General features: G+C 41.7%; 1 protein-coding gene across 8 annotated transcripts in view; it reads right to left on the minus strand.

The window, feature by feature from the left end:
* Positions 1 to 25,389, minus strand: part of SH3D19 (SH3 domain containing 19) — a 171,867-nt gene that overhangs the window by 25,902 nt on the left and 120,576 nt on the right. For all 8 annotated transcript variants that reach the window (XM_060116266.1, XM_060116256.1, XM_060116303.1 and 5 more), the window contains 3 exons: positions 17,717 to 17,824; positions 5,964 to 6,079; positions 545 to 606 (listed from right to left, as the gene is read on the minus strand). In XM_060116266.1, the coding sequence (XP_059972249.1) occupies positions 545 to 606; positions 5,964 to 6,079; positions 17,717 to 17,824 (286 nt within the window). The remainder of the gene's footprint in view (positions 1 to 544; positions 607 to 5,963; positions 6,080 to 17,716; positions 17,825 to 25,389) is intronic.

The following is a 25,389-nucleotide window of genomic DNA, read 5'->3' on the forward strand; positions in this document are numbered from 1 at the left end:
TAATCCCTATGATAAAAATAATTTCCAACATAGTAATGTCTTAGGATAACATCACGGTTTTTTGTCTAAACAGCCCTGGAACTCAGGAGGGCTGGTCACCTCTGAGCTCACGAGGCCTGTCTCCCTTTGGAAATGCCAAAAACCAGGCTGGTTTCTGGGAACAGGGAGAGAGCGAGCGAGTGTGTGTGTATGTGTATGAGTGTGTGTATGTATGTGTGTGTATACGTGCGTGTGTGTTCCCGAAGTGGAGTTGTTTTAGGTTCAGAAAGGAGTCTTGTTCATTTGTTTGAGGAAAAGTAATAGATATCCATGTTTGTGCTCTGTGAGTTTTTGGATTGCGTTAAACAAGGAGCAGAGACTCCCACACCTGCTGTCAGAAGCAGACTGTGGGCTAGTGGCCTGGGTGAACTTGTGAGTAAATGTATCTCTACAAGAAGATTGAAGGCCAGCCACACTCAGTTTTCGTGATAGAAAAGAGAGTCCAGTCTCGGAGTCATTAGTTTTTCTCTAACTGACTTTTTAGAAGTTTTCCCAGCTTACTTACCTCGGTGGCAACCTTGGGGGTCCTCGCACAGGACCTCCTGACTGACCAGCATGGTCAGATTCCTGCAAGTATCAGAGAAGGATTTTTAGTTAAGATGAATCTGAAACAAGAGCTTTTCAAGAGGAATTATGGACAACCTTTTGGCTGGATCTATAAAGTGGAAATGTAGCTGAGTTACAGAAAGGAGATTAAAAGAGTTTTTTAGTCTTAAGCAATATTAACTCATTTCTCATTCCTACCTACACTGTCCATGTCACAATGCAAGTGAAAACAGAGAGGAAGAGGCTGGGCAGGGAGGGGGGGTGTCCTGCTACTGTGGACACCAGCCCAACCAACTGCACTGCATGGTTACACATCCAGCATGTTCTGAGGAATTAAGGATGCTGTTGAAATCATGTTGGGTTACACGGCAGCAATTTAAGCAGACACTGTAGGGAAGTTTTTAAAAGTATGGCATTTATTTATCCCATGACAACATTTAAGATATGCAGTGCTCCTAAGTTTAAACACATAGTAAGTGAGGTGGTGATCAGTTCGTTTTGCTTAGAACAGGCAGATCTCTCATACTGGATGGTTTCCACATTGTGTGGTGGGTTTTGAATTGGAAGGAGGTGGAACACAACAGAAGCTTAAGGGGTGGCCTGAAAGCAAGGCATGTGAGGAAGAACAGAAGAGGCCCGAGAAAGCAGAGAGCTTAGCTTGTACCACTACAGCAAAGGGGCTGGATGTGCTGAGAAGAATTTTGTAGGAAAAAGCAAAGGGAGGTAGTGTGAAAAACAAAAGATAGGGAGAGTTGGAATGTTTTGGCCTGAAAGTAGATGAGAGAAATTGGAAGTATGGGGATCAACAGGAAGATTTCTTCAGAAGGGGTTCAAACTGTGCTAATTCAATAGGTTTTCCGAACATGTTACGGTCCAGGGATTGGGAAATGAGTATAATACATGGAAAACATTTTCAGATATTCTGTTGAATGAGAAGTCAAAGGATCTTAAAGCCAAGACTTCTGTTTTTTAGGGAAAAGTCTTCACTAAATCCTTCTAATTCTGATTGAGTCTCTTTTTTCACCTTTCCTACTTTCTAAGCCCTCACCACTGACCTCCAGGAAATAATATTTCTCCAAGACCACCTGAGAGGGAAAAATACCAGCTCTTTAAAATTATACTGCCTTTTAAAAAAAATTTATCTTATTTATTTATTTTTGGCTGCATTGGGTCTTTGTTGCTGCGCGCGGGCTTTCCCTAGTTGTGGCGAGTGGGGGCTACTCTTCGTTGCGGTGCGCAGGCTTCCCATTGCAGTGGCTTCTCTTGTTGCGCAGCATGGGCTCTAGGCGCGCGGGCTCAGTAGTTGTGGTGCGTGGGCTCAGTAGTTGTGGCTCGTGGGTTCTAGAGCGCAGGCTCAGTAGTTGTGGCGCACGGGTGTAGTTGCTCTGCGGCATGTGGGATCTTCCCGGACCAGGACTCAAACCCGTGTCCCCTGCATTGGCAGGCGGATTCTTAACCACCGCACCACCAGGGAAGCCCATATACTGCCTTTTTTTATAAAAGAGGTTTAACTCTAGCTTGGAAATCTTTGGGCTAATTCAGGCTGTTTTCCCCCTTCTTATCTTACAAATGAGTTAAAACTCACTTGTATGGTTTTTAATTCAAACTGAATATTTACTAGTTTTCCTTAAATACCAAATGATTAATTGCTAATAACTGCGATCACTTGAATATGTTTCAGTGTTTTATAATCCCATTTTGAAAAACAAATTAAGCTTGCCCTTAAAACTTGGTTTCACTAATGAACTCAGTTAATGTAGTGAGGCAAGTCACCAGCTCATAAACCCTGCAATATTCCAGACTATCATCCATGCCTTATAAATACACTGCTGCCTATGTGCCCCCTGACAAATACTGCTATGATACTTGAAAAACTCATTTATTTCTTTGGCTGCCTTTAAAATTAAAACAAACAAGCAAAGAGAAAAACACTCTAGCAGATAGGTAGGAACTTTTATAGCTTTCCTTAAAGTTACAGTTGTTAGACACCTTAATAATTAAGGGCAGAATTTTAGAAATATAGATATATAAATCTGACATGGAAAGTTATAGATGATGTACTTTAATAAACACATACCATATAATGCAAATCTTGTACTAAATATAGTTTTCTCTGATTGGTTTACTTTTATGGGAAATCTTAAATATATATATATATATATATATTTTTTTTTTTTTCTTTTTGCGGTATGCGGGCCTCTCACTGTTGTGGCCTCTCCCGTTGCGGAGCACTGGCTCCGGATGCGCAGGCCCAGCGGCCATGGCTCACGGGCCCAGCTGCTCCGCGGCATATGGGATCCTCCCAGACCGGGGCACGAACCCGTATCCCCTGCATCGGCAGGCGGACTCTTAACCACTGCGCCACCAGGGAGGCCCTTAAATATATTTTTAATGTCTCAATTTTCTATAATGAGCAAAAATAAATCAGAAAAAAAGGCAGCACACTCAAATCCCCCGGGACTGTTAGGCACATTCCAAAAGGCACTGCTGCACCCGACACACGTCAAATACTGAGAGCAGGGGCTTGGTTCCTGTAGGAGCCACTGTCTCGTGTTTGCTCAAGTCCAGGTTTGTGTGCAGGGTCTGCTGACAGTCTTTGGAAGATTACTGATTAGGGATTTCCTGCTCTTCAACAGTCCACACATGAATGGAGCGCCTCTGTACCTGCTTTTTGTAGTTTTTCTCTAGCCCTGACACCCCTGAACTTTGGCTTCTGATGTGCTCGGGTAAGCATTTTAGCTCCTGGTGAAGTTGGTTTTTCGGCTTGTACTGCCCCGCAGATGCCATCTTTTTGTTCATGTTCTTTGGAATGGTTTCTTATATTCTAACTTCAAAATAATTCCCCGTTTTTTTGTTTGTTTTGTTTTTTTCGAAAAACAGATATTTCTTCCAAAACCACATTCTTGTCTGTTGGAATCACTGAGCAGCCTCTGAAGATGTGCCTTCTCTTTTTTCTCCAGGAACTGGTACCACTTCTCATGTCCTGAATTCATTAGCCATCTCCTACGCTGCAGCTGGGACTCCTTCCGCCTTCTGGGCAGCGTCCCCTGACTCTCCTCTGGCACCGGCTGGCAGCCGCCTTGCGGGCGGCTCCGGGAGCCTTGGGTTTCCACAGAAGCGTCTGCTCCTGCGGACAGAACAGCGCCAGTGGCTCCTGTGGTTCCTCACCCTGGATTCCCTCATCGTTTAAGCGAAGAAAGTGAGATTCTGCAACTACAGCCACCTTGTCCTGTGATGGAAAGTTCCCCGGCACTCAAGGCAGGAGAAATAGTCAAGGGTCTTTGTCCTGTGCCTCATCAGAAGACACAACATTCAAAGACCGTGCCTTTCCTCATGGGTCATCACAGTGGTGAAGCACTCTTTCTAGAGACCCTCCCCAACACCTGAAGCCTTTCTGGCCTCTGATCTAAAATTCACTCAGTAACTGTAATTCTCGAAACCAAAGGAATTTCTCAGGCATAGTTTTGACCTTTGGGCCCTGGAAATCTAAGTGCATGACTTCAGCCAAATCAGTTAACTTGGGGTCTTTTTCTCTTGTCTTCTTCCTTCAGACCCAGTGTGTCTATTATGGTATGTATTCATTACAGTACAGCACAGAGTGCTTTGACCGCGCCCCCCTCCGGCCCCCACCCTTTGTAAACAGCGCAGGACAGGATTTCCCTCATGTTGTTTATGCGAGATACAAACAGTTATGAATATGGTCCCTCTCCAGATGGCTTAGTTTATTCTAACTTCCTTTCCTTGTTTTTTCTAAAATGTTTGAGTTGCGGACTGCTTAACACCAAATGGAATAATACTTAATATTTTAATAGAGCTTTATGGGTTTACAAAGCCTATGACATGACTCAGTGAATGCTTTGTATGCCTACTCATCATCCTCTCATTCTTCTTTACAACCCTTTAGAGCAGAAGAAGCCAGTAACCTTCTTAAGTAACTTTTCCTCTATGGAAATTTGGGATTTTCCCATTCAACAGTAGTATGGTGGGAGCCCTATCATCCTCTTTTGGGTCATCTTGGTCCAGTTTTTTTTTTTTTTTTTTTTTTTGGCTCTGCTGCACGGCATGTGGGATCTTAGTTTCCTGACCAGGGATCAAACCCGCACCCCCTGCACTGGAAGCGTGGAGTCTTAACCACCAGACTGCCAGGGAAGTCCCTAGCCCAGTTTTAATAAAAATTTATTACCAAGTATTTTGAAATGCAAGTGATCACTAAATTTTAATTCAGCCTACAGAAAAATCTCATTAACTTGACATTGGCTAATTCAATTTAATGTCTCATTCAAAGAAATTTCTTTTCACTAGATGATTAGATGGGTTTGCATGTATAATAGCATAGTTAATGCACAAATGCAAAACTATTATGAAGTTTGAACTGAAAATTTGGCTCAAAGACTTTAAGAACTGGTTTCTTTTGAAACAAACCTTAAAGATAATCTATCATATGGGAAGTTGAAAAAGTATGGAAAAACAATATTGAGGTTGAAATTAAAAAAAAAAACTTTTTACCACCATCTGTTAACAAGTACATGATAAAGCACTACTTTTTAAATGTAAAAAATAATTCTCTCCTAAATTTCAGATGAACAAATTCTTATAATTATCTTAAAATTATGTCACTAATTCAGTATTTTATTTATTTTTTAAGGATCTATTTATTATTTATTTATTTATTTAATTTTTGGCTGCATGGGGTCTTAGTTGTGGCATGCAGGATCTTCATTGAGGCATGTGGGATCTTTTGCTGCGGTGCACGGGCTTCTCTCTAGTTGAGGTGTGTGGGTTTTCTTTTCTCTAGTTGTGGCATGCAGGCTCCAGGGAGCATGGGCTCTGTAGTTGTGGCACACAGGTTCCGGGGCACGTGGACTCTTGTAGTTTGAGGCACATGGGCTCTGGATGAGGCACGCAGGCTCAGTAGTTGTGGTGCGTGGGTTTAGTTGCCCTGCATGCGGCATGTGGGATCTTAGTGCCCTGACCAGGGATCAAACCTGCGTCCCCTGCATTGTAAGGCAGATTCTTTACCACTGGACCGCCAGGGAAGTCCCTAATTTGGTATTTTAAATAAAACCATATAATTGAAATAAATCTGTTTCCACAAAAATTAAAGGTTTTTAGAGATTTTCAATAACTTCCTCATTATTAGTGCTATTTAAAAGACAATGCCATAATATCGGTATAGGGCAAATTATTTTATGATGAAGTACAATGAATTAGCCTAATTCTTTTATTCTACAGGAATTTTAAAAATATTAAATAAGTACATGGAGCTCAGAAATTGGTTTTATCTGGCCAATAGTAAAATAATTTAGACATCAGCTGATTACCTAAAATTAGTGCCTAGCTTAGTCTTCAACCTAAGATTACCTATAATGACCACTTACCAAGTTTCTAGTTCTGTTAGCATTACCGAGTTTTCCGGATACTGTGCTGAAGGTGTTTCCAATAGGTTTTTCAGTAGGGAGAGGAGGTGGGCTTTGTGGATCCTCCTCATGTGAACCTGGAAAAATAGCAGTAATTAATTAATCAATAATTTCTAGTCTTCTGGGGTTTCAAGGGATGAAATGATTACAGCTTGGTTCCCTATTAGGAAAATGGCTATTGTAAAAGATCCACACAAAGAATGGATAGCTAAGCAAATGAGAAAGATATTCTGGCAAACCTCAGAAAATTGATGAGTTAGTAGGCATCGGTTAATTTTTACAAAATGTTTTATAGAGATTAAAAATAATACTAAATAATTATAACAGCAAGCCAGCATTTGTTGAGAACCTTCTACGGGCCACGCGTTAAGTTAAGGCACTTTATTCATATACATTTCTCCAAACCAACCTCAATCTAAGTGCTAGATCTGTTGAGTCTACTAGCTAGTAGCCACACGTGGCAATTTAAACTTAGATCTTAATTAAAATTAAATAAAATTAAAATCTCAGTCCCTCAGTTGCATAAGCCACATTTCAAACACTCAGTAGCCACATGTGGCTATTGGCTACCATATTGGACAGCACTATACTAGATAATATCCTACCCATTTTACAGATGAATAAACTGAAGCTGAGAAGAAAATAAATGAGCTAGCCAGGTCTTAATGCTAGTAATGGTCAGATGGGTTTGAAACCAAAAGCCTGTACTCATTGTAGTAAGGCACGCTGCTTCCTAATAGGTGGTTTATCCAACCCTCCCCCATCCAAATAATTAAATGTGTTTTCTAATATATTAGCTCCAGATTAATGGGCTGGCTTAATTGCTCCCATTTTAACAAGCAATATCTTTACATCCAAACTACATCCTTAACCCAGATAGTGCACTCCCAACTTATTTTAAAAAGAAGAAAACAAAGATGATCAGATTTAATTAGTGACAGCTAATTAAAATCTGTGTGCAAAACACTTGGAGAGAGGATGACTGTAACATACTAAAGAAGGCTAAAGCCACCTTTTACTGGTTTGGGCATTTAAAGGAGATAGGAATTTTTCCCATTCAAATGAACACTCTTTGCTTCCATTTCACATGAAAAACCTATAACAAAACAAGAGGATGATTTGTCAGGTTCCTGTTTTATCCACAGACAGGAAAACACTCTCAAAAGGGGGAAAATACCCAGGCCAACTCCTAGGAAAACAATGATCTAGAGACAGACGAGCATTCTTAGTTGAGAGGCAGTGTTGCGTGGGGAATTAAGACACACACAGGGACGGTCCAACTCAGTCGCCATCTTGAAGAGTTTCTCTGTGCTGCAGTTTCCTTACTGAAGGGTACAAAGCAGTAAGAATATGAAAGCAGAGAGGAGACAGCTCATGGGAAGGAAGGGACATAGTAATTATCTGGTGTGGGTATGTGGGGGAGGTGGGTATTTTCCATTTCAAACTATGTGGTCAGCGGAGTGCTCAGTGAGAAAAGTGGCATTTGAGCAAAGACCTGAAGGAACAGTGAAGGAGGGAGCCATGCAGAGATCTGGGGAAAGGACATCCTAGTCAGAAGAAACAGGTCCCCAGTGGAAGAAGCCGACAGGTTCAGAGCAAGGAGTTTTGCACCACAAAGCTGTTCCTTTCTTTTCCTGTCTATTCCAAGTTCTTTGGACACCAAAAGTCTTATTTTTTTTTCCTCCACAGCAATATATGCATTGCTTAATAATCGTATTAATAAAATTCTGGGGAACTGGTTTTTGATATAAATAGAAAGAATTCTCTAGGAACTGGCACTTCAGTTCTCTCACATATAGCAGTACAGAACTCAGCTTTCTAATAGTTCCTGGAGCTTTGTCAGGATAATAAATAAAGGTGCTTTCTCAATATACCCTTCTCAGGATTTCAGGAGTATTAATCCAATTTATAACTGTGTAGAAAAGAGTAAACATAGCAGGCCTAAGTCACAAGGTTGGTCCTTGCTGGCACCTAGGAACTTGGATTTTGGGAAGCTTCGCACCATTTCTAGAACAGATAAAACAAAAGAATATGGTTTATGCTGAACACCTGCTTTCCTTCTGGGAAATCTGGAGTTTTGGTACATGCCAAAATTCCTAGAGGTGTCCATGTAACCAGCCCCCAACAAAAACCCTGGGTATTGAGTCTCTAATGAGCTTCCCTGATTGACATTTCACATCTGAGTGGAGTTAGGTACACCCTGTGTGACTCCACTGGGAGAGGACTCCTAGAAACTTGTGCTGGTTCCCTCCAGACTTTGCCCCGGGCACCTTTTTCCTTTGCTGATTTTGCTGTGCATACTTTTGCTATAATAAATCACAGCCACGAACACAACTCTATGCTAAATTCTGTGAGTCCTCCTAGCAAATCATCAAACATGGGGATCTGGGGGACCCTGACACAACAGGAGAATACATTTAAATGTAAAAGTTGTATTACATAAAGCCACATGAGCTTCAGGTAATATTTATTATCATTCTATCTCATGCAGCTTATTAAAATCCCAAATACTTTTTTTTTTTTTTTGTGGTACGCGGGCCTCTCACCATTGTGGCCTCTCTCGTTGCGAAGCACAGGCTCCGGACGCGCAGTCCCAGCGGCCATGGCTCATGGGCCCAGCCGCTCCGCGGCATGTGGGATCCTCCCAGACCAGGGCACGAACCCGTGTCCCCTGCATCGGCAGGCGGACTCTCAACCACTGCGCCACCAGGGAAGCCCCTAAATACTTTTAACAAGGTCACAGTGAGCAGGCTGACAACCCAATGAGCTGTCCTGTCACTGATCTGTAGGCTATATAATACTGTCAAAAGAAACATACGACCAGGTCTTCAGTCTAACACTACCATATACGCTCCTAAGAAGCGAGAACCCACTAGAATTTGGTGCCCTTGACTTTCTCTCCTCCTCATTCTTCATAGAAACTCCGTTCAATCTTCTCACTACTTGGCTTAGAGCCGTCAGTTAATAAAACCATCAAGAGACTAAAACCAACGTGATTCTTCTAGGTAGTATTTTATAGAGAAACCACACCCCTAAACTAAGTTTCATGGCCTTCCAGGGTATGCCTACAATGTCACCCTGGGATGCTGTAGGTGAAGCATTGGGACACTTGCTCTGCCGTTGGCAGGAACGGGGTGGCCGAACCTCGTCAGACAAAGGCAAGCATGCAGCTGGGCTGTGCAAAAGCACTGAAGGAAACGAAAGGAAAGCAGAGGCTCACAGAGAAAGCTGTGTGATCACCCAGGAACAGCTCTGGAACCCACTGCATGTGCATGCATGTGCATACATACTCACGCTTTTTCTAATCTCTAGGGCCTAAGGTAAACAGTTCTGGCCCTCTTGGCTTCTCTCTTATGATAATATCAGATGTATCTGCAGTACTTATTAAATAAAATTCATCCAAAATTTCATTTATTCTAACACTGAAAAATCAAGTAAGGAAGTGTATCAAAACATAGTGTTATACTAATTAAAATAATATTTTTATACACTGTTATGTTTTTATAACTCTTGGCTACTCCTCTTCAGACAATTCACACATAGCTATATTTAGATTATGCTCATTGGAATAATACATTCCTGACAGACATATACAACTGTATTTGCTATCAGTTTCAAAACTTTTGTACCAAATCTTTACTACTGGCACTAACATACGATATTATAATTACTCTGAGTTTCAGCCTCCCTCTATTCTCTCTGCCTAAGACAATGTTAAAGAGAAGTAAAAACCAAATTTATTGTATTGGACTTCCCTGGTGGCACAGTGGTTAAGAATCCGCCTACCAATGCAGGGGACACGGGTTCGAGCCCTGGCCTGGGAAGATCCCACATGCCGCGGAGCAACTAAGCCCGTGTGCCACAACAACTGAGCCTGCGCTCTAGAGCCCGCGAGCCACAACTACTGAAGCCCGCGTGCTCTAGGGCCCATGTGCCAGAACTACTGAGCCTGCACACCTAGAGCTCATGCTCTGCAACAAGAGAAGCCACCACAATGAAAAGCCCATGCACTGCAACGAAGAGTAGTCCCTGCTCGCCACAACTAGAGAAAGCCTGCATGCAGCAACGAAGACCCAATCAGCCAAAAATAAATTTTAAAAAACCAAAAAACACAAATTTGCTGTACTAATTGTCTAAAGAATTATGAGAAAACAACTTGCTTTTAAATGTTCTCGAGGGGAGGACCTTCAAGATGGCGGAGGAGTAAGACGTGGAGATCACCTTCCTCCCCACAAATACATCAGAAATACATCTACATGTGGAACAACTCCTACAGAACACCTACTGAACACTGGCAGAAGATCTCAGACTTCCCCAAATGCAAGAAACTCCCCACGTACCTGGGTAGGTCAAAAGAAAAAAGAAAAAACAGAGACAAAGGAATAGGGATGGGACCTGCACCTCTGGGAGGGAGCTGTGAAGGAGGAAAGGTTTCCACACGCTAGGAAGCCCCTTCGCGGGCGGAGACTGCGGGTGGCGGAGGGGGAAAGCTTCGGAGCCGTGGAGGAGAGCGCAGCCACAGGGGTGTGGAGGACAAAGCAGAGAGATTCCCGCACAGAGGATCGGTGCCGACTGGCACTCACCAGCCCGAGAGGCTTGTCTGCTCACCCACTGGGGCGGATGGGGGCTGGGAGCTGAGGCTCGGGCTTCCGAGGTCAGATCCCAGGGAGAGGACTGGGGTTGGCTGCGTGAACACAGCCTGAAGGGGGCTAGTGCGCCACAGCTAGCCAGAAGGGAGTCCGGGAAAAAGTCTGGAACTGCCTAAGAGGGAACAGACCATTGTTTAGGGGTGTGCAAGGAGAGGGGATTCAGAGCACTGCCTAATCGAGCTCCAGAGACAGGCGCAAGCCACGGCTATCAGCACGGACCCCAGAGACGGGTATGAGACGCTAAGGCTGCTACTGCAGCCACCAAGAAGCCTGTGTGCGAGCACAGGTCACTATCCACACCTCCTCTTCTGGGAGCCTGTGCAGCCCGCCCCTGCCAGGGTCCCGTGATCCAGGGACAACTTCCCGGGGAGAGCACACGCCACGCCTAAGGCTGGTGCAACGTCACGCTGGCCTCTGCCGCCACAGGCTTGCCCCGCATTCCGTACCCCTCCCTCTCCCCAGCCTGAGTGAGCCAGAGCCCCCTAATCAGCTGCTACTTTAACCCTGTCCTGTCTGGGCAGGAAACAGATGCCCTCAGGTGACCTACATGCAGAGGCGGGGCCAAATCCAAAGCTGAACCCCAGGAGCTATGCGAACAAAGAAGAGAAAGGGAAATCTCTCCCAGCAGCCTCGGGAGCAGCGGATTAAATCTCTATAATCACCTTGATGTACCCTGCTTCTGTGGAATACCTGAATAGACAACAAATCATCCCAAAATTGAAACAGGGGACTCTGGGAGCAACTGTAGACTTGGGGTCTGCTGTCTGCATCTAATTTGTTTCTGGTTTTAGGTTTATCTCAGTTTAATATTTAGAGCTTATTATCACTGGTAGATTTGTTTATTGATTTGGTTGCTCTCTTCCTGTTTTTTTTAATATATATATATATTTTTTCCTTTTTCCCTTTTTGTGAGTGTGTATGTGTATGCTTCTTTGTGTGATTTTCTCTGTATAGCTTTGCTTTTACCATTTGTCCTAGGGTTCTGTCTATCCATTTTTTTCTTTGTTTGTTTGTTTTTTCTATAGTTTTTAGCACTTGTTATCATTGGTGGATTTGTTTATTGCTTTGCTTGCTCTCTTCTTTTTATTTTTTTATTACCTTTTTATTTTAATAATTCTTTTAGTTTTTATTTTAATAACTTCATTTTATTCTTTCTTCCTTCCTCCCTTCCTCCCTTTCTCTCTTTCGTTTTCTCCCTTTTCTTCTGAGCCAAGTGGCTGACAAGGTCTTGGCGCTCCGGCCAGGTGCCAAGCCTGAGCCTCTGAGATGGGAGAGCCGAGTTCAGGACATTGGTCCACCAGAGACCTCCCGGCTACACGTAATATCAAATGGCAAAAGCTCTCCCAGAGATCTCCATCTCTACACTAAGACCCAGCTCCACTCAATGACTAGCAAGCTACAGTGCTGGAGACCCCATGCCAAACAACTAGCAAAAGAGGAACACAACCCCACCCATTAGCAGAGAGGCTGCCTAAGATCATAATAAGGTCACAGACACCCCCAACCACATAACAGGACGTGGTCCTGTCCACCAGAAAGACAAGATCCAGCTTCATCCACCAGAACACAGGCACTAGTCCCCTCCACCAGGAAGCCTACACAACCCACTGAACCAATCTTACCCACTGGCAGCAGACACCAAAAACAACAGGAACTATGAACCGGCAGCCTGCAAAAAGCAGACCCAAAATGCAGCAAGTTAAGCAAAATGAGAAGACAGAGAAACACACAGCAGATGAAGGAGCAAAGTAAAAACCCAGAGGCCAAACAAGTAAGAGGAACTAGGCAGTCTACCTGAAAAAGAATTCAGAGTTATGATAGCAAAGATGATCCAAAATCGTGGAAACAGAATGGAGAAAATACAAGAAACGTTTAACAAGGATCTAGAAAAACTAAAGAGCAAACAAACAATGATGAACAACACAATAAATGAAATCAAAAATATTCTAGAAGGGATCAATAGCAGAATAACTGAGGCTGAAGAACGGATAAGTGACCTGGAAGATAAAAGAGTGAAAATAACTACCACAGAGCAGAAAAATGAAAAAAGAATGAAAAGAATTGAGGACAGTCTCAGAGACCTCTAGGACAATATTGAAAGCACCAACATTCAAATTATAGGGGTCCCAGAAGAAGAAGAGAAAAAGAAAGGGACTGAGAAAATATTTGAAGAGATTATAGTTGAAAACTTCCCTAATATGGGAAAGGAAATAGTCAGTCAATTCCAGGAAGCACAGAGAGTCCCATACAGGATAAATCCAAGGAGAAACACTCCAAGACACATATTAATCAAACTATCAAAAATTAAATACAAAGAAAAAGTATTAAAAGCAGCAAGGGAAAAGCAACAAGTAACATACAAGAGAATCCCCATAAGGATTCAGCTGATTGCTCAGCAGATTTCTCAGCAGAAACTCTGCAAGCCAGAAGGGTGTGGCAGGACATATTTAAAGTGACGAAAGGGAAAAACCTACAACCAAGATTATTCTACCCAGCAAGGATCTCATTCAGATTCAGCGGAGAAATTAAAACCTTTACAGACAAGCAAAAGTTAAGAGAATTCAGCACCACCAAACCAGCTTTACAACAAATGCTAAAGGAACTTCTCTAGGCAGGAAACACGAGAAAAGGAAAAGACCCACAAAAACAAACCCAAAACAATTAAGAAAATGGTAATAGGAACATACATATCGACAATTACCTTGAATGTAATTGGATTACATGCTCCAACCAAAAGACACAGACTGGCTGAATGATACAAAAACAAGACCCTTATATATGCTGTCTACAAGAGACCCACTTCAGACCCACATACAGATGGAAAGTGAGGGGATGGAAAAAGATATTCTATGCAAATGGAAATCAAAAGAAAGCTGGAGTAGCAATTCTCATACCAGGCAAAATAGAGGTTTAAATAAAGACTATTACAAGAGACAAAGAAGGGCACTACATAATGATCAAGGGATCAATGCAAGAAAAATATACAACACTTGTAAATATTTATGCACCCAATATAGGAGCACCTCAATACATAAGGCAAATGCTAACAGCCATAAAACGGGAAATCGACAGTAACACAATCATAGTAGGGGACTTTAACACCCCACTTTCACCAATGGAGAGATCACCCAAAATGAAAATAAATAAGGAAACACAAGCTTTAAATGATGCATTAAACAAGATGGACTTAATTGATATTTATAGGACATTCCATCCAAAAACAACAGAATATGCTTCTTTCTGCTCATGGAACATTCTCCAGGATAGACCATATCTTAGGTCACAAATCAAGGACTGGTAAATTTAAGAAAATTGAAATTGTATCAAGTATCTTTTCTGACAACAACGCTATGAGACTAGATATCAATTACAGGAAAAAATCTGTAAAAAATACAAACACACGGAGGCTAAACAATACACTACTAAATAACCAAGAGATCACTGAAGAAATCAAAGAGGAAATCAAAAAATACCTAGAAACAAATGACAATGAAAACATGATGACCCAAAACCTATGGGATGCAACAAAAGCAGTTCTAAGAAGGAAGTCTATAGCAATACAGTCCTACCTCAAGAAACATCTCAAATAAACAACCTAACCTTACATCTAAAGCAATTAGAGAAAGACGAACAAAAACCCCCCAAAGTTAGCAGAAGGAAAGAAGTCATAAAAATCAGATCAGAAATAAATGAAAAAGAAATGAAGGAAACGATAGCAAAGATCAATAAAACTAAAAGCTGGTTCTTTGAGAAGATAAACAAAATTGATAAACCATTAGCCAGACTCATCAAGAAAAAAAGGGAGAAGACTCAAATCAACAGAATTAGAAATGAAAAAGGAGAAGTAACAACTGACACTGCAGAAATACAAAAGATCATGAGAGATTACTACAAGCAACTCTATGCCAATAAAATGGACAACCCAGAAGAAATGGACAAATTCTTAGAGAAGCACAACCTTCCGAGACTGAACCAGGAAGAAATAGAAAATATAAACAGACCAATCACAAGCACTGAAATTGAAACTGCGATTAAAAATTTTCCAATAAAGAAAAGCCCAGGACCAGATGGCTTCACAGGTGAATTCTATCAAGCATTTAGAGAAGAGCTAACACCTATCCTTCTCAAACTCTTCCAAAATATAGCAGAGGGAGGAACACTCCCAAACTCATTCTACGAGGCCACCATCACCCTGATACCAAAACCAGACAAAGATGTCACAAAGAAAGAAAACTACAGGCCAATATCACTGATGAACATAGATGCAAAAATCCTCAACAAAATACTAGCAAACAGAATCCAACAGCGCATTAAAAGGATCATACACCATGATATAGTGGGATTTATCCCAGGAAGCAAGAATTCTTCAATATATGCAAATCAATCAATGTGATAAACCATATTAACAAATTGAAGGAGAAAAACCATATGATTATCTCAATAGAAACAGAAAAAGCTTTCGACAAAATTCAACACCCATTTATGATAAAAACATGTCAGAAAGTGGGCATAGAGGAAACTTACCTCAACATAATAAAGGCCAGATATGACATACCCACTGCCAACATTGTTCTCAATGATGAAAACTCAAACCATTTCCACTAAGATCAGGAACAAGACTAGGTTGCCCACTCTCACCACTGTTATTCAACATAGTTTTGGAAGTTTTAGCCACAGCATTCAGAGAAGAAAAAGAAATAAAAGGAATCCAAATCAGAAAAGAAGAAGTAAAGCTGTCACTCTCTGCAGATGACATGATACTATACATAGAGAATTCTAAAGATGCCACCAGAAAACCACTAGAGCTAATCAACGAATTTGGTAAAGTAGCAGGATACAAAATTAATACAAAGAAATCTCTTGCATCCCCATACACTAATGATGAAAAATCTGAAAGAGAAATTAAGGAAACATTCCCATTTACCACTGCAACAAAAAGAATAAAATACCTAGGAATAAACCTACCTAAGGACACAAAAGACCTGTATGAAGAAAACTATAAGACACTGATGAAGGAAATTAAAGATGATACAAACAGATGGAGAGATATATACCATGTTCTTGGATTGGAAGAATCAACATTGTGAAAATGACTATACTACCCAAAGCAATCTACAGATTGAATGCAATCCCTATCAAACTACCAATGGCATTTTTCACAGAACTAGAATAAAAAATTTCACAATTTGTATGGAAACACAAAAGACCCTGAATAGCCAAAGCAATCTTGAGAAAGAAAAACGGAGCTGGAGGAATCAGGCTCCCTGACTTCAGACAATACTACAGAGCTACAGTCATCAACACAGTATGGTATTGGCACAAAAACAGAAACACAGATCAATGGAACAGGATAGAAAGTCCAAAGATAAACCCATGCACATATGGTCACCTTATCTTTGATAAAGGAGGCAAGAATATACAATGGAGAATAAGTCATGCTGGGAAAACTAGACAGCTACATGTAAAACAATGAAATTAGAACACTCCCTAATGCCATACACAAAAATAAACTCAAAATGGATTGAAGACCTAAATGTAAGGCCAGACACTATAAAACTCTTAGAGGAAAACACAGGCAGAACACTCTATGACATAAATCAAAGTGCAATCCTTTTTGACCCACCTCCTAGAGAGATGGAAATAAAAATAAAAGTAAACAAATGAGACCTAATGAAACTTAAAAGCTTTTTCACAGCCAAGGAAACCATAAACAAGATGAAAAGACAACACTTAGAATGGGAGAAAATATTTGCAAATGAAGTAATTGACAATGGATTAATCTCCAAAATCTACAAGCAGGTCATACAGCTCAATATCAAAAAGACAAACAACTCAATCCAAAAATGGGTAGAAGACCTAAATAGACATTTCTCCAAAGAAGATATACAGATTCCCAACAAAGACATGAAAGGATGCTCAACATCACTAATTATTAGAGAAATGCAAATCAAAACTACAATGAGGTATCACCTCACACCAGTCAGAATGGCCATCATCAGAAAATCTACAAACAATAAATGCTGGAGAGGGTGTGGAGAAAAGGGAACCCTCTTGCACTGTTGGTGGGAATGTTAATTGATACAGCCATTATGGAGAACAGTATGGAGGTTCCTTAAAAAACTACAAATAGAACTACCATATGACCCAGCAATCCCACTACTGGGCATATACCCTAAGAAAACCATAATTCTAAGAGTCATGTACCACAATGTTCATTGCAGCTCTATTTACAATAGCCTGGATGTGGAAGCAACCTAAGTGTCCATCGACAGATGAATGGATAAAGAAGATGTGGCACATATATACAATGGAATATGACTCAGCCATAAACAGAAACAAAATTGAGTTAATTTGTAGAGAGGTGGATGGACCTAGAGTCTGTCATACAGAGTGAAGTAAGTCAGAAAGGGAAAAACAAATACCGTATGCTAATACATATATATGGAATCCTAAAAAAAAAGTGGTTCTGAAGAACCTTGGGGCAGGACAGGAATAAAGACGCAGATGCAGAGAATGGACTTGAGGACACGGGGAGGGGGAAATGTAAGCTGTGACAAAGTGAGAGAGTGGCATGGACATATATACACTACCAAATGTAAAATAGATAGCTAGTGGGAAGCAGCTGCATAGCACAGGGAGATCAGTGCTTTGTGTCCAACTAGAGGGATGGGATAGGGAGGGTGGGAGGGAGACACAAGAGGGAAGGGATATGGGAACAGATGTATATGTATAACTGATTCACTTTGTTATAAAGCAGAAACTAACACATCATTGTAAAGCAATTATACTCCAATAAAGATGTTAGAAAAATTAAAAAATTAAAAATAAAAGAGGGAGGAGATATGGGGATATATGTATAGGTATAGCTGATTCACTGTTATACAGCAGAAACTAACACACCATTGTAAAGCAATTATACTCCAATAAAGATGTTAAAAGAAAATGTTCTCAACAGAAAAATAAGTGGCTGATTACACATAATTTCAAAAGCAGACGTTGATAAATGAGCATATATTTCTCACTGGCTCTTGGAGAAGCAAATAAATGGGGCAGAGAAGTGCTTACATTTTCCCGGTTTGGCTGGAATTCGAATCACAGTGGGCTTCCTGGTGGGTGCTGGTTGTGCTGCTCGTTCCTTTGCTGGTTCTATTCTTGTGGGGAGCTGAAAGGGATCTAATGAAAAACACAGTGTATTTTGCATGTTTTAGTTAACATGGACTCAAACAAAAAACCTCATTCATAATTAAATCGTCATATTTTTCATGCCCTAGGGAAAACTATTCATGGATAAACAAAATCTCAGTCTGCAGAGACAAAAACAAAGTCAGGGCCCATGAAAGGAAATAACTTGGCGCTCGGTAAATAATTCATGTGGCTTTTCTTCCTCTCTGATGAGAGAGATCCAGGACAATCTTCAATTATGTAGAAGCTATCTTTCACAGGAGTGTCATCATTCCATAAGTGTCTGCCTGAAAATGAGGGGCAATTGAAACATGCAGCCAATTTCCCCCCTATAGTGAAGCTTCCCGGATCCCCCAGGAAGGTAGGTCTCTTTGCCCCACCCCTGTGCCTGCATTGGAAAACCTCCCTGAAGGGCTGGCCCTGGGCCTCATCCCACCCCTCATCCCACCCTGCCGGAGCCTAGCAGCAGCACTCTCGGATTGAGTAGTGAAGTGAAAGTACACCTTGCTAACATGAAAACGGAAAACGTTTTATCCTGGAAAGAAAAGAAGACATCTCCCTTCAAATATTTAATTTGGGGCCAAGGATATATATTCTCCATCTTAACCCATTCATTTAAAATGGACAGTATGTGCTTAGGGACAGTATTTTAAATAAAAGCATAACCACCAAACTTTTTTCTTCCTTTTTTTGTTTTTGGCCATGCCGCAAGGCTTGTGGGATCTTGGTTACCCAACCAGGGATGGAACCCAGGCCCTCGGCAGTGAGAGTGTGGAGCCCTAACCACTGGACGGCCAGAGAAATCCCCCACCAAACTTTTTTACTGAAAGAAATAGTTTTTTTTTTCTTTAATGTAAATGTTCCTTTAGTAGTTTAGTAGTAGAAATGTTTTCATTTTTTGGGAAGATGACCAAAAAATTTTTAAAAGATGAAAAACCTAAAAATAAATAGATTAGCAAAAATAAAATCAAATGCTGTATAATGCACACTCTATACAGTGCACAGGGTCTCAAGAGGCCGCTTTTGCCTTTATTCAACAAGAGGCAGAATGAATACATACTGTATTCGGAACCTGTTCTCTGCATCTCGCCTGTAGGGAGATATTCCCTATAAACAATGCACTTCACAGCACTTGTGATGAACAGCATTCATGTTCTGCCTGTTATGAGCCGCAGTTCAATAAAGCGTCTTTTGCTGACCAGCTCTTTTCAGGATACACGAAGCACTGAGCTAAGGATAAGATGGCCTTTCAGCTCCTTGATACTTGCCCTTCCCTTCCACCCAGCTCTCAGGCAGCCCCACTCTCAGACCTGCTACCAGAGCATCACCCACTCACTAGTCACTGGATCTCACATGTCTGCTTACCACGTGCCAATAACGGTGCGAGGTGGGGAGATAGGATGGTTAAGTACAATCCTATTTTAAGCTTATTATCTATCACCTAAGTAAGGCCCCCAGATGGCATGCTAGGTAAAATAATAATTATTAAGCTAGTTAGAAAAAAAAAATTAGATGACCCCTCTATGGAAACCAGTCTATTAGCTCATTAGTGAGGCGAGTCTTGTCTCTGCTCAAAAATCCAACTCAACATCATCAAAACAATATCAAACTTTCAAAAAAGGCTCTTGTAATAATATCACTTTCTTCCATTGTAACCTATATCCCCAGAAAACAAACAAAGCTTCTTCTTTTAGGTCTAAAGAAATTCATCAATTCCTTATTTTGTTATAGCATTATTTTTCATTTCAAAAGTAACATTTATTGTAAAAATGGGAAACATTAAGAAATATATGATAGGGACTTCCCTGGTAGCGTAGTGGTTAAGAATCCACCTGCCAATGCAGGGGACACAGGTTCGATTCCTGGTCCGGGAAGATCCCACATGCCGTGGAGCAACTAAGCCCGTGAGCCACAACACTGAGCCTGCACTCTAGAGCCCACAAGCCACAACTACTGAAGCCTGCATGCCACAACTACTGGAGCCCGCATGCCTAGAGCCCGTGCTCCACAACAAGAGAAGCCACCGCAATGAGAAGCCCTCACACCGCAATGAAGAGTAGCCCCCACTCGCCACTAGAGAAAGCCTGCACGCAACAATGAAGACCCAATGCAGCCAAAAATAAATAAATTTATTAAAAAAAATAAGTTGATCTTTAAAAAAAAAAGAAATATATGATAGAAAGTCTCCTGTAATCCCATCCCTGCAGTAGTAATTATTATCTAAAATATGTGTATCTGTCTACAGATTTTTTTTCTGTATTATATGTATTATTATGTAGGTACTTTGAAAAACACAAACGTGTATCCTAAGTATTATCACACAGGCATTTTGAAAAACACAAACAGGATCATTTTATATCTATTTCTTTGTAACTTACTCTTTCACTTTTTCTCATTCAGTACTGATCGGGTGCCTGCTACACATCAAATGCTATTCTAGAGGCTGGGAATACGTCAGCGAACAGAGCAAAGAACTCTGCCCTTGTGATGCTTCCACTCCAGCAGGAGACGGAGACAATAAACAATAAATGTATTGAGTGATTCATGTGGTCTATTAGAAGGTGAGACATGCTACTGGAAAAGGGAAACGTAGAGCAAGGGGGAAGGAACTTCAGGAGGGAAGCAGGTTGCAGCGTGAAGCAGGAGTGCAGGGGGAGGAGGGCTCCATGATCCTCCTTCCAATGGATGGACTGTGCACATTCTAACAGTTCTTCCAAGCTGGAAAATACACATCTGGGGTTTAGGAAACAGCAGTGCTGATGGATAAAAAGGGGGAGGTAGGCTGGTATTAAAGCCCATTATTGCAAACGTTACCTGCAACTGAACTCCCCGAACGTGTCATCTGTTCTGAGTAATGCTAGCTAGAATGAAAGAATTTGAAGACCCCAATCTCGGCATATATTTTATTCAAACACGGAAACACAGTGTCTCTCCGGTGTGCACACCTTTCCTCCCTGTTCGTCTCTCTCCCCTGCCGCTGCCCTTGCTCGGCCTCCTTGGCCCTCGTTGGAACCCACTGTCCTCCAAGGAGCGACGTTCCTTCCCCCACTGCTGCAGGGACTTGACCGTCCCCCGTCCCCTCAACCTTGGCTGTAACAGCCCATCCTCTCAGGGCACTGTTTCCTGCTGGGAAAAGGACCAAAATTCAAGAAAAGGATTAAGGCTGATAACTGTTCACTGTGCTCTCCCATTCAAGTGGTATTTCTGTTTTAACAGCTGCTTTGGGCCCCTACAATCTGGTGGTTATTAGGATAGGTTTTTAGTTGGTGATTTTGGGGGGGTGAGTGTGGAGGGAGAAGAAAATCCTGAGCATGGAATCACTTCAATTGTTTCCCAACTCACCTGATGTTCTGGGCCAGGATACCACGTACAGTCTGTCTCTCTCACATCCCAGGAGTGAGAGCACGAACAAGCGGGGCAAAGAAGGAGAAAGAGGCCACTCGGTGCCCTTGAAGGGCTGGGCACAGGGGATCCCAACTGTGCTTGTTCTTGGAGGACTAGCCTCAGGGAACCCCGTCCCAAATCCTGCAGGTCTCAACTACCACATTAAAGGGTCCAGTCATCTTTTAAAACCTGCTAGATTTAAACTGAAGTAGGAAGATACAACTTAAATACAAAGTATTCAAAGTGTCCTAGCTACACATTTTCTCTCTTTTCTTTTTTTTTTTTTGCGGTACACGGGCCTCTCACCGTTGTGGCCTCTCCTGTTGCGGAGCACAGGCTCCAGACGCGCAGGCCCAGCCGCTCCGCGGCATGTGGGATCTTCCCAGACCGGGGCATGAACCCGCGTCCCCTGCATCGGCAGGCGGACTCTCAGCCACTGAGCCACCAGGGAAGCCCATCCTTCTTGGTCTTTATTTTTAGTATCATTAGCTGCTCTTTGATAACTGGTATTCAGATCATGTGTAATTATTCTAGTATACACGTCTCCAAAAAAAAGAAAAAATAATCTTTCTCAGTACAGTGAAGCCAGGAAGTCTGAGTGTTCCAGTACTGTGGCTGTTTGGCAGGAGTGGGTCTGCTTAATGACTTCCCCGAGCTGTGCTCCCTGAGCCAGTGAGCTCGGCCTCTGCCTCTCTGCGCCCCGTCCCAGGCTGCTATCCAGAAGAGGCGTGCCGATGGGCGGAGAGGACAGACAGCATCACTTCAGTGAGAAGGTGGAGCCAGAGGCCTGTTTTTCATCTTGATGATGGTGTGAGAGTCTCTCTCTAGCTACACAGTATGTTTACTTTTTACGTCTTTTCACGAGAGGGGTATTTTTCTCCAACAGCAATGCTAAGTGGGCAACCTAGAAGGCAAGGATGGCACCTCACGTTTGGGAACTCCTGGCACTGCCAGGTGGGAAACTGGATTGTTGGTACTGTTAATAAGTTTAAAGTTCATGATCTTTAAGCCAGTACTCCCACTTTTGGAAATTTCTTTATAAAAGCACTAGTAGAAGTAAAAATATTTACAAGAGTGTTTACCGCAGCATTTTTTGTAGTGGTGTCCATCCATAGGGGAAACGTTGACTTGTCTGTGCTGTGCTCATACCAGGGAATATCAGGCAGGTATCAGGGAACAAGGAGTCAGACTTAGATCTTCTGGCCTGGAGAGAAGTCCCTAAACCTCATCACTAAATGAATAAAGTAAGCTGCTGGGTCATGGGTACAGTTAGGTAAACATTTTTGCTGCTGAGTAATGGGTACAGTTAGGTAAAACTTTTTGTAAAAAAACAGGAAGAAGTACATGTATGTGTACATGTTTGTAAGCTTTGGTTTGGAATGTCCAAAGGCACAGAAAGCTACGTACAACATGGTTCACACTGGTTATTCTGGGGATTTGAATGGATTGGAGGGAGATTCATTTTTGTCTTTTACTAAATGTTTATATTGTTAGACTTGTTACCGCAAATATATGTTACTTTGTGACTGAAAAAAAATCCAATAAAATAAATTCAATCACATGAAAAAAGTTACAAAATTAAGCTGAAATAACACCCCTGCCAAACAAACTGAAAGAAAAATCACTTAGAAATAAGAGGAGGGACTTCCCTGGTGGTGCAGCAGTTAAGAATACACGTGCCAATGCAGGCGACACGGGTTCGATCCCTGGTCCGGGAAGATCTCACATGCCGCAGAGCAACTAAGCCCGTGAGCCACAACAAAGAGTAGCCCCTGCTCACTGCAACTAGAGAAAGCCGGCACGCAGCAGTGAAGACTCACTGCAGCCAACAATAAAAATTAAAAAAAAAAAGAAATAAGAGGAAAAATATGAAAATACTTGTCCCTTTAGCTGCTTTTTCAAGACAATGGCCATAAAAATTTCCATAAAGTAACCAGAAAAACAAAAATTCTTTTTTTTGGCTAATACTCCTCAGTGATTCTATTTAAAAGGAAATAATGCAGATATATATTTTTGAATTTGTCTAACTTAGACATATTTAGTTCATAATAATTAGCTTTTGTTTGTAACCTTGAATAATATAATTGTTTAGAAAAATCATATTTTATTATTCTTAAAATTTCTACACCTCACAGGCTGAGGACCAGTGTGGGGGGCAGCTTTTTCTCTGCGGCAAAGACAAGGGATATGTCTCCTAGTTTCTTTCATCCTAATTCTGCTTCCGGTCATCTATTTGAAAACCAGCTTCCCGCATCCTCTCCTGCTGATGGAGTTCCCTCATAAAAGACAACCTTTGTTAGCACTTTTTTTTTTTTTTTTTTTTTTTGCGGTACGCGGGCCTCTCACTGTTGTGGCCTCTCCCTTTGCAGAGCACAGGCTCCAGACGTGCAGGCTCAGCGGCCATGGCTCACGGGCCCAGCCGCTCCACGGCATGTGGGATCTTCCCGGACTGGGGAACGAACCCGTGTCCCCTGCATCGGCAGGCGGACTCTCAACCACTGCGCCACCAGGGAAGCCCTGTTAGCATTTTTAATACATCTTCCAAAGACACAGCATATTTACATGTAAATATGTGTTTTAACACCAACACTATAGCTAAAATACCATGAATACTATCTATACCTTGCATTTTTCACCCAGAATATCTTGGCGGTTGGTCCATAGTAGGGGATAATAGGTGGTCTGCCTCTTTTTTAGCTACCGCACAATATTCCATTGTATGGATGCAACCAGAATTTATTTTAGCAGTCCACTGAAGGCAATTTCCAACACTCTGTAGTAGAAGTCCTTAATCTGGGTTCCAAGAATAGGCCCTTGAAGCTCTGGAAATTGTACCTCCAACTGTGCATACATGTGCAAAAGGGTTATTTTCAAGGGAGAAAAAAGATTCGTAGGCTAACTGAGTTCTGTGATCCAGAAAGGGTTAAGAACCCCAGTGTCATAATTTCCTCTATCACAGACTCTTTGCCCTTGCTTCTGTAGAGAAAACACAACTACCTGCAAAAGCATCTCCTAACCAAGTCTAAGGAAAGTCCACGGCATCTTTCTCTACTTTTATTCGCAGTGTTTCCTCTGCCCTCCTTCCAGCCCCCTCACACCAATGCCAATTATTCTACACCTGTGGCCCCTTTACACCTATATCCACATGGTCTTCATTACCGGGTTGAGAAAAACATTGATGATAATGTAGTTTTCTGCCCATTATCTGTCTCTAATAATATGCTTGTCATCATAATTAGTTTCACCATCCTTGGCTAGCTTTTCTGTCATTTATTTCTTTCCCTTGAGTTCTGTTAATAGCAGAAATTGGCTGCTAAACTATTACTCTGGTCTGTGTAATGGGGTTGACAGCAGAAGCATTCTGCTTTTTTGACAACTGGGTATGATTTGTAAAGGTGTGAAGAGGAATTGCTAATGCTTCTCAGCTCCACTACATTAACCTGGAAGGCATTCTACCTAAGAAATGAATCCAATATTAAATTGCCTGTTTTATGAGTTTCCCTTTAATAATTTTTCTAATCCTTACAATGTTTTCATAGCTTCAGTATTTTCTGATCTCTATTTCCTGAGATTAATAGGGCAACTTCATTTTATGAAAACTACTGTATTGGATTTTCTTTATGTTTTGAGGGAAAAGAAAAAGAAGGAAAGACATATCTGTGAGTTTCTCTCCTTTCTCCTGTGTTCCTCCCCCAGTTTTTGGCTGACGCCAGGACGACTAAGCAAGGTTTCACCAAGAGACCATAACCCTTTATCTACAAGACAATGCTATATTAATACACCATCAAAAAGTCACGAAGCCTTAGAGCATGGGGAATATAGTCAATAATACTGTAATAACTTTGTATGATGGCAGATGGTAACTAGACTTATGGTGATCCTCTTGAAATATCAAATCACTAGGCTGTGTACATGGAACTAACACAGTGCTGTACGTCAATTATACATAGTGCTGTATGTCAATTATACTTCAATTAAAAAAATGTGTAGCTCCCCCACCCCCCAAAAGTCACAAAGCCCCAGTCAGTAAACAAACAAAAATTCCCTCTACATTTTGAGGAATTCAGAGGTGATCTTGAAGGCCTCTGGAGGGCAATAAGCAAGGAAGCAACAAGGTCCAATGTACGCTCTAGAAAAATCCGTCGGGTAACCATGATATGATGATGGGTTTG

Source organism: Mesoplodon densirostris, chromosome 1 (genome assembly GCF_025265405.1).
Source record: "Mesoplodon densirostris isolate mMesDen1 chromosome 1, mMesDen1 primary haplotype, whole genome shotgun sequence".
In the NCBI taxonomy this organism is placed as follows: domain Eukaryota; kingdom Metazoa; phylum Chordata; class Mammalia; order Artiodactyla; family Ziphiidae; genus Mesoplodon; species Mesoplodon densirostris.